The sequence below is a fragment of the Nerophis lumbriciformis genome, linkage group LG02 (genome assembly GCF_033978685.3).
Source record: "Nerophis lumbriciformis linkage group LG02, RoL_Nlum_v2.1, whole genome shotgun sequence".
NCBI lineage: Eukaryota > Metazoa > Chordata > Actinopteri > Syngnathiformes > Syngnathidae > Nerophis > Nerophis lumbriciformis.
In genome coordinates, this window is record NC_084549.2 from 52,680,271 (window position 1) to 52,695,199 (window position 14,929).

The 14,929-nt window shown below is 40.0% G+C and overlaps 1 protein-coding gene across 2 annotated transcripts in view; it reads left to right on the forward strand.

Moving 5' to 3' along the window:
- Positions 1–14,929, forward strand: part of slc24a3 (solute carrier family 24 member 3) — a 329,241-nt gene that overhangs the window by 245,987 nt on the left and 68,325 nt on the right. For both annotated transcript variants that reach the window (XM_061964480.2, XM_061964488.2), the window contains one exon: positions 12,526–12,629. In XM_061964480.2, coding sequence (XP_061820464.1) covers positions 12,526–12,629 — 104 coding nt within the window. The remainder of the gene's footprint in view (positions 1–12,525; positions 12,630–14,929) is intronic.

Genomic DNA, 14,929 nt, shown 5'->3' on the forward strand with positions numbered 1-14,929 from the left:
TAATTAAAAAAAAAAACAAAAAAAAAACAAACAAAGTAACAACTATTTTTTTTAATTTTGTGGGGTTTTTTTCAAAACCAAAACAAATATTTTTTCCGATTTTGTGCACAATTGGACAATGGACAAAATGGATAACGGGTATATGAACTTATTTTTTGCGAATACCTTTGACTTGGGCTTGCAGGTACAAAAAGTAGAAGAAGAGATGAGGTCAAAGGGTCTAAATGAAGTTGACGTTATTGGATGTTTTAGTTGAATAAATAAATAAACAAACATTGAAAATAGAAAAATATGCATTTTCAAATATGAATGTTTGTGTGAACATAGCCAAGATATTCCTTATAAAAAAAAAAAATGCAAATACACGTTTGGACAAGTGGCCCAGTTCAGAGTATTAATTTGACCTTTTTCAGATATTTGTCCAAATGTGTCACTGCCACCTCGTGATTCTAAATTCACTCAGGGTTATATTGCATGACTATTAAGGCCCTTAGCTACCTGCTGTCATCTAGTGGAAGATTATATAGCTGCACACAAAGGCACAAGAAGTCAACAGACATATTTTTTGCCATAACTGAGAATTAGTTTATTTTTTAACAATTAGATAAAGTTGAAAAATTCCCACGGCACACCTTACTATCTCTCACAGCACATTAATTAGCGTGCCGCGGCACAGTGGTTGATAAGCACTCTTTAAAGACTGTGCTCCTAGACACGATTTGCCACTTTGAAACTATTTTCACATTTAATTGTTTTTACCATGTTTGCCTGAGACCACTCAGGTTGGAAGAATAAAACTAAAATTAGAATTAGAATAGAGTGGTATTGCACTATATATGTATGTTTGTACTTAAAATATGTGTTTATTTAATGGTGTGGAGTTTAGGTATTGACATGATTTTCTACCAGGTGTCTTTCTTGCATTTTTCAATTGTAACTGTGTTTCCTTTACAGAGTATACTATTTTTTTATCATTTTCATAAGGTTATTGTTCTTCCTGAGTGACGTAAACTATAAGCAGTAAATGTTTGTGATCCGTCATTTGCTGCTAAGTCCGGCACACTCATCACAAGATGAGGAAATCTTGACATAATTATTCAAGTTATTATCCAGTTTTGTATTACTGTACTATATATTCAATGTTTGTTTAGGTCAAAACAAAGTATTCCCATAACTTCAACTTGATTGAAACCAGTGGTGTCAAACGTACGCCCCGAGGGCCGGATCAGGCCCACGAAAAGGTTTTATCCGGCCTGCGGGATGAGTTTGTTAAGTATAAAAATGAACCTGACATTTTTGAATGAATGAAACAGCTGTTCTAAATGTGTCCACTGGATGTCGCAATATAAATTATTTGTATCTTTGTAGATGATGCAACACATGTACAAAATAAACCACATGATGTTCGTACATCAGTCGAGGAAAATGATCAAACTAGATAAATAACATACTGTAATTTGATTTTGATATAATTTGTTTTAATTTGATAGATTGAAAATGAACACCAATGAGTTGACTGATGAACATTATCACATAATTTATTCAGAAAATATAAATAACGACAAATAAAGATAGAATACTATTAACCGCAACATGTACGGTAAGTGTAAAAAAACCCCAACAACATTATGTTTTGTACAATTTCAGAATGTGCTTGTTCTATTTTTAAACAAAGAAAACAAACTGAAGTTGTCTTTATTTTTAAGTTATCATGCCATGATTTTACCCACTTAGGAGTAGATTTTTATCCATGTGTCCCCCGATCTAAAATGAATTTGACACCCTTGATTTAGACCGTCGGAATCTGTGTATAATTAATTTATTGTTCTTTCCACAGAAAACATAAATAAAAAAAAAACACATTCAAAAAACACATATCTCTTCTTGGTTGTTTGTTTCCTGACCCAAAAAGGAATTTTTTTTTTTTTTTTTTTTTTTTTTAAATTAGTTTTTTTCCTGTTAGAAAATGGACAGAACAGATAACGGGCTAATAAATGTATTTTAAACAAAACCATTTTATACAGCAAGTTTACCCAGAAGTAGTTCTTCACGGACTTGGGCTTGCCTGTAAAAAACATAGAAGACGATAGGATGACCAAGGGTCCAAACACAAATATGGATAGTTAATAAATGCATTTTTATTAACTATCCATATTATCTTCTATCTTCAATATTTATTTAGGTTAAAACAAGGACGTCCCATGATTTTAACTTGATTTGGACCATCTGCCTTCCTGTCATTTAAGCCCTAGTTTATGTAAAACGTCTTCGGTGTAAACTTGGTATTTCAAATGGATTTGCCAAAAAAAAGTTGTATGACAACATTTGGTTGTATTTCATATCAGGTTAACACACCACCATATGGGTCACTCTCTCAGAAAGTGAACTGTTTCAGGAGACAATGTAGTAAATTAATCACATTAACACCTCCGCCCTGCGCTCGCAATCAGAGCCTATATGTACAGCTGTGCAATCGCCTGTTCAGTCTCTTTTCTCCTCCTGGAGCGCTTGAGTATGGTTTTCAGATTGAGACATGATTATATGAAACTATCGACAGCGATACTTATATGCCTTCTTCCTTCAGGAACAGCTCGTTGCTGCAAGTGAAGAAGAGTAAGATCATCGCATCGTTTTTGTAGATATATTTATTGTGCATTGCTGCAGGGAGGCTCTTTTCCCGTGAAGGAAGAACCCTACCTCACATGGCTTAAGTTGTTTGTTGCGGTCTTCGACTAGGTGAATAGTGAGAGAGAGAAAACTACTTACTTTTCAAGCTGAGAGGAGCCACTGCAGCCGCAAGGACATATGCTACCTGAGGCTTATCCACACAAGTTTTTTCCGCCGGGACGGCGATGGTGACATTTTTCCCTTCCTTCAATTTCCCCTGGCTAAGGTGGTCAGCAGACGTAGGATGAGCTGAACACAAAGGCAGCGTGCAGCCCGCCGCTAGTAAAAGGACGATGCGCGGAAGACGTAGCGCCCGTACGCGGAGTTTGGGCAGCTACAGGTGTAGCCAATGCAAGATACCCTGCAGGAGCTTGTTCATCCTCAGCTTCCTTTAGGGCTCCATGACGTGCACAGGCCACCTACTGAGGTCTGGGATAAGGATCCAGATGTGCTTTTTGTTGCAACCTCTGATAATCTGGACTACCCGCATGACCCCCAGTTCGAGGTGGATATCTAGTCGCTCTCAGATTTGGGGGATGGCTTTAGAGCCTGAGTCGATGGACCCTTTTGATAGGGCTGTGGTTGTGAGAGCAACAGCATGCACCTTCCCCAGCTGTTTTAGTGTTTGACAGAGGCTCACATCGACGCAGGTCGGACAGGCTCCCTTTCTCCCTGATTTTCCATAAATCAGCCAACATGATTTGAATTCATCACTACACATGGTACTGCTAGAGTCTCGCCGCTTGCCATTAAAAATCTACTCCAATTGACTTGTTTGGCTATGTGAAACTAACATTCCTTTCAGGGAATGAAGCTTCACATAAACATTAAAAAATAAAAAAAATAAAGAAAAGGGGGGTGGGGGTTTTAGTTCCGCTGCCCTCCCAAGGACCTAGCTGGCCAAAATTGCTGGTGCGGAAACATATTTGCTATGCAAGCAGGAGCTGCGGCAAAAGCTGGCAGGGATGCAATACACCCTAGCAGGCGCAGCAGGACAGCCGAGCTATCATGCCTCAGCTTTAGCAGCCAGGCTGGCATGCACCAATTACTTGTTTCTGCTTTATTTGGAGGGCCTGCTGCAGGATGTGGCTTCCGCAGCCCCGAGTTGTGAGACGGCTGGGATGCGTCACGTAGCAGACATGTTACTGCGGGGAATCAATGTGCATGCTCAGGCCCTTGGTCACTCGATGGCCTCAGTGGTCCAGGCGCACCGCCAAGTCTGGCTGTCCTGGTCCAATTTGTCCATCTGGGGTCGTGGGCCCCCTTCCAGGTTGTCTCTACAGCCTCCAGGGCACCGCAATCGGCCTGTCCTTGTCTCTTAGCACCTTCACAAAGTCCATGGAGGTGGCACTGGCCCGTCTTTGTTGCCAGGGTATTCATATCTTGAATTGCTCAAGCAATTGGTTGGTCTACTCCCCAATGGAACAACGATCCCGGCTCGACACCATGACAGTGTTGAAACACCTCGAGGGCCTGAGGCTGGCATTGAACAGGGAGAAGAGTTTCTTTGTTCCCTGCAGGACAATGGAATATCTGGGGTTGGTTATAGATTAACCTCAATGAGAGATGTCCTGACCTTGAAAAGGACAGTGTGCTGATGAATAGCTTTTCACATTTAACTGTGGACAAACACAAAACAGTGAAGCATGGTCGGAGGCTGTTGGGCCTCATGGCAGCAGACTGGGGGATTATAGGAGCACCATCCAGCCTGGGGCCCGTGGAGTGCATTTTGGGGGAGGCTCACATCAACCTGCTCAAACTAAAGGCAGTGTATCAGGCCTTGGTGTATTTCTGTCCTGTGTTTCAAGGAAAGCATGTGTTGGTTCGGACCGACAATTCTACCATAGTTGCCTACATCAACCACCAAGGAGGTCTGCGGTCATAGCCTCAGCACGACTTGGCATCCAACTCCCCCTAGGCCAGGGAAGTGGCGACTTCACCCACAGATTGTGAAAGCTATTTGGTCTCAAAACGGAGAGGCCCAGGTAGACCTGTTTGCCTCACTGGAGACCACTCACTGCCCACTATGGTACTCAATGGCAGGGATAGCGGGATCACTGGGGGTGGAAGCTTTTGCAGGGTCTGCTGTATGTATTTCCTCCCGTTCCCTGTCATACCAACCGCTCTGGCCAAGGTGGGGATGATGGAGGCCAGGGTTCTGCTTGTGGCCCCAGTTTGGCTACATCCGAGACTTTGCAGAGTCCTGCTGTTATTGCTCCATGCAGGCAGCCAGAGCTTCCTCTATCTGGTTTTGCCAGTGGTGTGCTTGAAAGGGCAGGGACCTGGTCTCCTATGGAATACGGGGGTCCCCTTATTTTTACAGTTAGTGCTGGAGAAAGGGCTGACATAATCCACCTTAATGGACTATGTGGCGACCATATCTGACCATTACATCCCTATTGTGGGTAGGACAGTGGGCTCACAGCCCCTTTGGATCCAGTTTTTGAAGTGGACTAAGCGTATCCGGCCACCAAGGTCCCACATGGTCCCATCATGGGATTTGCAGTTGATGCTGCGAGCTCTGTTGGAGCCTCCTTTTGAGCCTTTGGCCAAATTAGGGCTGGAGGTTCTTTTAGTCAAAACAGACTTTCTCCTTGCCATGGCTTCAGCAAGGCGGGTCTCTGAACTGCATGCCCTATCTGTGCATCCGTCTTGTCTGAGATTAAGAGAGATTAGGAGGAGAAGGATCTCCTCCTCTTCTGCCCAATCTATCTTTTTACCAAAGGTATTCCCTCGCTCTTTTGTCTTGGGGCACTTGGTTCTGGAGCCCTTTCGTTCTCCTCCACATGAATCTGCGGAGGCAGCCCAGTTGCACTTGTTGTCTGTTCGGTCCGGTCCCTGAGGGTGTACATTGACAGCACACGCCCTGTTAGACAAACCGATGAACTCTCAATAAGAGAAAGAAAAAAAGAACGAAATGTGTGCTACGGGGAAGCTAAGCGAGGCAAAGCTCTGTCCAAGCAGAGTTTGGCCCGCTGGGTTGTTAAGGCCATAACTCTGGCCTACTGTCAAGGTCCCCGTGCCATTTGTCTAGTCTTAAAAGGGACGCGTGACATAAAGGACAGACGCTATGGATTTACTGGTTCTTATCAGACAGTTTATTTAAGAAAATAATAAAGTACAAATTATATTGTCGCTAATCATGCAAGGTTTGTCATCATACGCTGGTGCACGGTCATCAGATGTGCTGGCGATTTGCTTTGAGTGAGAAAGAGAGAGAGAGAGAGAGAGAGAGAGAGCTCCACCCTTGGGCTTTATTTCCTGTGCACCTGTCTGCTGTCCAATCACAATCTAGATACATGGAAGAAACACTTAGTATTAGTAAATGGGCATAGGTAGCACCCCCACAATAGTGAATGGTGGGAAAAAAGGGCCACCATCCACCACAACGGTGCACAGGACAACGCATTAGCCAAAGCAATTAATTTTTTTGTGCATTATTTTTTCACTGGCTACATGTTTGTTTTGACAAGAACGATCAGGGGTAGCAAAAATGTAATTACTGTTGCTGAAATTTAAAAAAAAAATAGTATATAGTGCCGACAATAGCATACCTGAAGGTACGCATCCGGGTTAGGAAGAAACACTAACACCTTATCACCAGGACTAAAGTGTCCAACCTTCGAACCTCTGTCAAACCAGCTCTTTGATTTGGACTGAGCAGTTGACGAGTGAGATCTCCAAGATATTTTACACGTGTGACAAGATCTACAATGCGATCGCACATGCCTTCTTAAGCCAGGCCAAAAGTATCGCCGAAGAAGATAATGGTACATCTTAGTGACCCCTAAGTGACCAACACAATGACTTTTATGGGCTCCATTGAGTATCTCAGACCGAGAGACGCTTTGTACCACAATCTGAGTTTTTACACGGGAGTCGTCACAACCGGACACATAAGAGTTCAAATCCAGGACGAGCCCCCAATTATGTTAAGAGGCGGCGTGGCTTGGTTGATAGAGCGGCTGTGCCAGCAACTTGAGGGTTCTAGGTTCGATCCCCGCTTCTGCCATTTTAGTCACAGCTGTTGTGTCCTTGAGCAAGACACTTCACCCACCTGCTCCCAGTGCCACCCACACTGGTTCAAATGTAACTTAGATAATGAGTATCACTATGTAAAGCGCTTTGAGTCACTAGAGAAAAGCACTATATAAATGTAATTTACTTCACTTCACTGGATTGGTTCGCAGCCGAGTGTGAAGCGATGGGAATCAGCAGCTCCAAGTCCGAGTCCATGGTTCTCGCCCAGAGAAGGGTGGAGTGCCATCTCCGGGTTGGGGAGGAGATCTTACCCCAAGTGGAGGAGTTCAAGTACCTCGGAGTTTTGTTCACGAGTGAGGGAAGAGTGGATCGTGAGATCGACAGGCGGATCGGTGCGGCGTATTCAGTAATGCAGATGCTGTATCGATCCGTTGTGGTGAAGAAGGAGCTGAGCCGGAAGGCAAAGCTCTCGATTTACCGGTCGATCTACGTTCCCATCCTCACCTATGGTCATGAGCTTTGGGTCATGACCGAAAGGACAAGATCACGGGTACAAGCGGCCGAAATGAGTTTCCTCCGCCGGGTGGCGGGGCTCTCCCTTAGAGATAGGGTGAGAAGCTCTGTCATCCGGGGGGAGCTCAAAGTAAAGCCGCTGCTCCTCCACATTGAGAGGAGCCAGATGAGGTGGTTCGGGCATCTGGTCAGGATGCCACCTGAGCGCCTCCCTAGGGAGGTATTTTGGGCACGTCCGACCGGTAGGAGGCCACGGGGGAAGACCCAGGACAGGTTGGGAAGACTATCTCTCCCGGCTGGCCTGGGAACGCCTCGGGATCCCCTGGGAGGAGCTGGACGAAGTGGCTGGGGAGAGGGAAGTCTGGGCTTCCCTGCTTAGGCTGCTGCCCCCGCGACCCGACCTTGGATAAGCGGAAGAAGATGGATGGATGGATGGATACTTCACTTCACTAAGGTCCTCGTGCTGTTGTCTAGCTGAGAAGGGACGCCTAACATAAAGGACGGACACTATGGACTGGTTCGTTCTTAAAGAACAGTTTATTTAACTGAAGAATTTCTACTACAAATTATACAGTCACCAATACGGCGAGTCTTGGCAACAATGGTGTCTGCACGATGCTCAGCTGGCTGGCGATTTGAGGGAGCGAGCGAGAGAGCTTCCAGTTCCAACTCTAGGCTTTATCTCTGTGGCATCCGTCTGCTGTCCAATCATAAACTAGAAACAATAAGGGGGAAACAATTAGTAAAATGACACACAGGTGAAGACATGTATGATGGTGCTGGGGTCCCTCCATCTAGGAGAGTGGGAGAAGGATGGCCACTTCTCGGGTGCTCTTTAAAGAGGCTCCCTTGAAGGACATTAGTGCAGCGGCCGGTTGGGCCTCTCCCGAAACCTTCACAAGGTTCTACAGGCTAAATGTTGCTTCATCAATGGCCTCTGCCGTTCTAGGAGCAGGCCAGTGAACTGTGCTGTCCCTGCCATGCTGGCCCGTGGCTTCAGGGTTGGCATTCACCCCGTGGTTGTGTTTCATTGATTAAAGATGTTCTGTATATGGGGACGTTTTTTTCTCAGTTGAAAATGGTGGCCTTCATCTGCCTTTGACTGTTTAATCACAACCTCAATTATCTATGTCCTGAACCAAACTGTTGTTCTGAGAGTTTTGGGCTTCAGTTTTGCCTGACCTTATTTGGTATACTGTTGACCCATATGTGGGTGTCTGATTCGGCCTCAGTCAGAGCTAAGAGACTGAACATTTACAGGTTCTGATCGCGCCCGCAGGGTGGAGGTGTTAATGTGACTGATTTGCTACATTGTCTCGTGAAAAAGTTCACCCTTGGAGAGAGTGACCCATATGGTGGCGTGATGACCTTTATTCTTAGAACCTCGGTTATCGTACGTAACCATCCTATTTCAGAAGTGTGGGTAACACAATTGGTTTGAGTACAGGGGGGCGTGGCTTGAAGGGGGTGTGCTTTGAAAGATTTTAATGCGTGTTTTTTTTATTTATTTTTTTTATTATTTGTGTAAAACATTTTTTATACTATTTGACTCTAACCTAAATTTATTTAGATATATGTTTGGTTTATTAATAATACATGATAAAACATTTATTTATTTTTTGAAAAAAAATTTTTTTTTAAATTAACAATAAAGAAGAATGACTGTGGGCCATCCACAACTTGTGTTGTTTTTTTGATATCGATCAAAGCCCAAACTTTAATTCTGCACTTCATGATCAAACACTCTAACCACTTGACCACATGATAGACACTGCCATTTTATATTCAGTATATCCATGAGTGTCTGGCAAGGCGATTAGATTTGTTATTAAATTTCATACAAAGCACCTTGTCATTTATTAATGACATTTTAAAAGCTAATTTTGTCGGGGGCGGCGCATAGACTTAAAAGAAAAAAACCTGACCTGCTCTCTTCCTGGTCCAATATAATGCACTGTAAACTATAATTGTAGTGTTGCAAAAGGTCATGATCTTGCCCACCACTTTAACAAGAACACAGCAAACGTTTTTAAATAATTTATATCACAAATATCTCTCCTGTGAATGATGGGGACTCACTCTTATCTCAAAGCTGTTGATTGGTCAGATGCTGCTCGCTGTCAATCATTGTCACATCGGCAAGTAGGCAGATCAATCAATGGGCTTGTGGGTGGTCTAAAGGGGCAAGCTTCAGTCTGAGCTGTGGTTTTCCGCCTGGTACAAGTGCTTGTCTCTATTCAACAGCGTTACATTACTTTTTGACTATAAAAAGTGCAGGGAACATATCTTAATTTTATCGGTTATCTGTGCTATTTTTGCAGATTAGTATATTTTTTCATCATTAATAAGTACCCTAGACAGATTATTTTCAGGAAGGGTGGCTTCATATTGCTGTATGACAATGTTTTAACCTTCTCTATGAATTAATCAAATGTAATATTCAGCCCGCTAATCATTATGTATTTGAGGACTCGATATGTTATAAAAGAATTTAAACAATATTTCAGCCAGCCAGAAAAATACTTACCCCCCACCCCCATATTCCTAAACTGATGTACTAGCATTTATTTAGGTGCAAATATCACAGAATACAATTACAAAACATCTCTGACAAAGTGTGATCGTAATATAAGACATTTTTATTTTATTTTATTTTAATGTTAGGGTTTCCCCTAAATTGCCAAAATACCTGTGGTGGTGGGGGCGTGGTTGATATGACGCCATTGCATGGTTTGCTATGATGACAAATTATTAAGTATTATATTAGCATATTTATATTTCTTACACAATATCGTTTTGTTCTATTTTTAAATTGTTGCTGGTTATTGTAGAATCTACTTTGTTGAGAAGTTTTGTTTCAGGAATTTCTCAAATCTTTTTAGTCACTTTTTCTGTAATAAAAACAATTGTCAACAAATCTAGCATCTATTTTTGGTGTTATTGGCGACTGTACTCGTGTTTAGAGACTGATTCTGTCGCGCCATATCCGTGACGAAAAGCGAGCCGCAGAGAGCCTGACGTTACACTTGTTTGGCCATATTGGCCATAAAAGCTAAAAAGAGTGTCAGACTTTGTTTGTTTTCTTCTGGACGCTACAATACATTTTAATACTTTATTTTGTGAGGTGTAACGGCTAATATGAAGCCCGTACATTAGGAGAAACCCTAAACGTAGTTAAACCAGATGTATAGCGTAGTGCTTTTAGTTTGAAGCCGTAAAAGTGTGTGATTGGTTTGAAAAAGTGTCTTGACATATTTTTATGTCGGATCGACTGTTTGCAATAGCAAAAGTCTCATTTCGACATCCTGCTGACCGTCTTTCATTTCTGTTAAACTTTTATGTCATCTTCCTTACTAAATCAGTTACCGTAACAATCTAAATGTTATGTTATCACTGCACCTTAACCGTAATATGAACATGGAAGTAAAGTACCACCCACCTCTTTCGACGCGCGCAGCAGGTGTTTACTGCAGGGATGTCGCCTTTTCTCATGGCGAAAAATAGTCCAGCACGGCAGGGGGGTCAAAAAGGAAGTTTTTTCAATTTATAGTTAACACCTTATCATCACATTAACTTTTACAGCCCTAACATATATATATATATATATATATATATATATATATATATATATATATATATACACACACACACACAGGTATATGTATTTATTAACAAGTTGTCTACAAACTTTTGACTTTACTAATAAACTTTTTTTTAGCATTTTCTTAAAGGAAAAAAAGAATAATATGGTAAACGTTAAACACAGGTAGTGAAAAAACGATCAGTTTATCCGTTTCTTCCTACTCCTCGATGTTGAGTGTAAACAGGATGGACTTTATTGTGACTTTTTATCTCTGGTCAGGAGAGCAAGCTTGAAACTTGCCAAAGAGGGGACAATTGCAGATTTTCCCTGAACACAACCATGAGATGTATCAATTAAACTTATGCCACTGAAATGCAAAATTATTTTTTTTTTAAACCCTGAAACAAGCAAGATAAGACAACTTTAAACAGATCTCCATCTACACAAGTGAGGTAAAATTAAAATCTCTTTCCAATCAAAAGCACCTTTCATTCGTTTAAAAAGAAAAAACACAGCTGACTTGGTTGTGCATTAAAACACCTCTGTTCATCAATTTAGAGATACATAACACATAACATTACTTGTGTGTTATTCTTAAATATTATTATTTTTGTTTTTTATTTTGTAACCCTTAGAGCAGTGGTTCTCAAGCTTTTTTCCCCAAGTACCACCTCAGAAAGCACTACACAGTATATTTAATGTTTTTGGCCACTGTAACTATACACACAGTTTGAACCGTAACACTATGTTTGAATATTGAATAAAGTCATTTTTTGGCGTACCACTAGATAGAGCCCGTGTATTACTAGTGGCAAAGTCGTGTATAAAGAGAGTATGGCCATCTCGCTTTCAGGCAGTCAGTTTAGTTATTTTACTAATAGTAGAATTTTAAATATTGATATTTATTTTGTCAAATTCTTTCATATTTATAAATAATGTTAGCCCAGTTAAGTGATGCCTGTACGAAAATGTCGAAAGAAAATGTCAGTCAAGAGTGTATACATTTTTTTATATATGTATATATATATATATATATATATATATATATATATATGTGTATATATATATATATATATATATATATATATATATATATACAGTATGTGTGTGTATATGTCTATATATAGACAGAGATATACACACACACACACACACACACACATATGTATGTGTATATATATATATATATATATATATATATATATATATATATATATATATATATATATATATATATATATATATATATATATATATATATGTATATTTAGATACTTATTTATTTTGTATCTTATTTATCTTTGAAATGAATTTTCACTTACACAGGAAGGTACATGTTTTTATCACACATACATGCTATTAGGCTGCTATGTATTCACCACATGAGATCAGCACTCGCACAGCAACTTCATTATTAATTATATCGTTAAATTAGGTTTAACAAACATGATTTATTGTCTCACATTTCTTATGACACAAGCCAGACATCTGTGCAGTAATACTTTTCCAAAAGCTTTGCTTTTAAAAATGAAAAACTGCGCTTGAAATGTGGACAAAAGGCTAAAACGCACACAAAAGTATGCCTTTTCCAAATATCCACATTTGTGTCAAGAGCCTTACTTTTTTTTAATTCCTGCAACTATAAACAACACAACTATAAACTCTAAATAAATAATAATAAAACAATATAATTCAAATAAACAAATTACTGTGGCTCATACACAAAATAATTGTTTTAACAAGTTGAATAAATAAATGTTGCTTGTGTGTCTTCTTCTCAGGAGTGTTCATTACGAAAGGAGATGTGGGAGTTGGCACTATTGTCGGCTCGGCTGTCTTCAATATCCTGGTTATTATTGGAGTTTGCGGGATATTTGCTGTGCAGGTAAAGTACTATTTCAAATATGTGTACAATGTAGTATGTAGAATGACCTTCAACTTCCCAATAATACCTTAGACTGACATAGAAGACATGATTGCTTTCACTGACTCGAGTTCTTTTATTGATTGATTGAAAGTTTTATTAGTAGATTGCACAGTACAGTACATATTCCGTACAATTGACCACTAAATGGTAACACCCGAATAAGTTTTTCAACTTGTTTAAGTCGGGTCCACGTATGAGTCACAAACTGAAGTGATTCAGGTATTTGATCCACTCGAGCAGAAGTCTTCAAAGTCTTCCAGGCCAAGGACTCCTAAACTAATAAGGAGATGGAGCAGGGACCCCTACTTACCGTATTTTTCGGAGTATAAGTCGCATCGGCCGAAAATGCATAATAAAGAAGGAAAACAACATATATAAGTCGCACTGGAGTATAAGTCGCATTTTTTGGGGAAATGTATTTGATAAAACCCAACACCAAGAATAGACATTTGAAAGGCAATTTAAAATAAATAAAGAATAGTGAACAACAGGCTGAATAAGTGTACGTTATATGACGCATAAATAACCAACTGAGAACGTGCCTGGTATGTTAACGTAACATATTATGGTAAGAGTCATTCAAATAACTTTAACATATAGAACATGCTATACGTTTATCAAAACAATCTGTCACTCCTAATCGCTAAATCCCATGAAATCTTATACGCCTAGTCTCTTACGTGAATGAGCTAAATAATATTATTTGATATTTTACGGTAATGTGTTAATAATTTCACACATAAGTCGCTCCTGAGTATAAGTCGCACCCCCGGCCAAACTATGAAAAAAACTGCGATTTATAGTCCGAAAAATATGGTACATACCTTGTATACAATTTTGATTGTGCTTCTTCTAAAGGTACCTTGGTATTGCACAATACCAAGATATTCAAATAATACAGTATAGCATGCTAATAGCTAGCTGGAAACTTGCCCATTAATTGCTAACTGCCAGTTTACACCGCTAATTGCTAGCTGGAAATGTTCACGTTAATCCAGAGGTCTACAACAGGGCGTTCGTGATGCACAAGGGTTTTGCAAGGGGGTCGTGAAACCTTTAACTGAATAAACTTTTTTTGAATGTATTTTTTCATATTCCCCCGCTAGTGAAATCTTCCCCAAGTGTAAACATCTTTAAACACACATTAACGTTTGTCAAACATACTGTATTGTAGTTCATAAATGGCAGTGACATGGCCACCATACTCACTGTACCTTGCAGCTTTAAAATAAAAACATGAAATAATAATTATATTATTATATTCATGTTAGCATTTAAGATAGGTAGAGATTAACGTTCCAGTTGACAGCTAGCGATTGGCGACACTAGCTGCCAGCTAGTGATGAGCACGCGGGTTGTCTGCTATCAATTAATAGGACGTTTTTCAGCTAGCGATTGGCGCTCTCGTTGCCAAATAGGGATTTGCGTAGTAAACTGAAATTTAGTGCGCTTAATGTCAACTTGCAATCAACACGCAAGTTTCCAACTAGCGATTAGCGCGCCTGTTGCCATCTAGCTTAGCATGCTATACTGAAATATTTAAATGTCTTAGTATATGTTCACTGCTCGCTGTACATATCCTACGAAGTCAGACCGACACTGTTTCAATGTCCATTTCTCAGATGATATAATTGTTGATGACTGAAGTGCTGATATCAACCAAACCTAATCCCCCCGCCCCAACCCCCTCCACATCCCACCCCCGGATTGTAAATAATGTAAATAATTATATGTATATACTCTAATGATTAACTTGTGTGATGACTGTATTATGCTGATAGTATATATTTGTACCATGAATTGATTAACATGGACCCCGACTTAAACAAATTGATAAACTTATTCGGGTGTTACCATTTAGTGGTCAATTGTACGGAATATGTACTGTACTGTGCAATCTACTAATAAAAGTTTCAATCAATCAATCAATTGCACAATAAAAAGGTGTACTTTAGGACCAGTTTAGTTTAAACACAATCATCATTTTCCACAAGATATATAAGTAGAGGGAACTCGCTTGATCTCTCCATCAGTTTGGGGGTCTTGGCTGGAAAACATTAAAGACCCGTGCTGTATAAATTTGTGGTAAAAAAAAATAAATGTACATATATATAAATATATATTAGAGATGTCCGATAATGTTTTTTTTGCCGATATCCGATATTCCGATATTGTCCAACTCTTAATTACCGATACGGATATCAACCTATACCGATAAATACAGTAGTGGAATTAACACATTATTATGCCTAATTTTG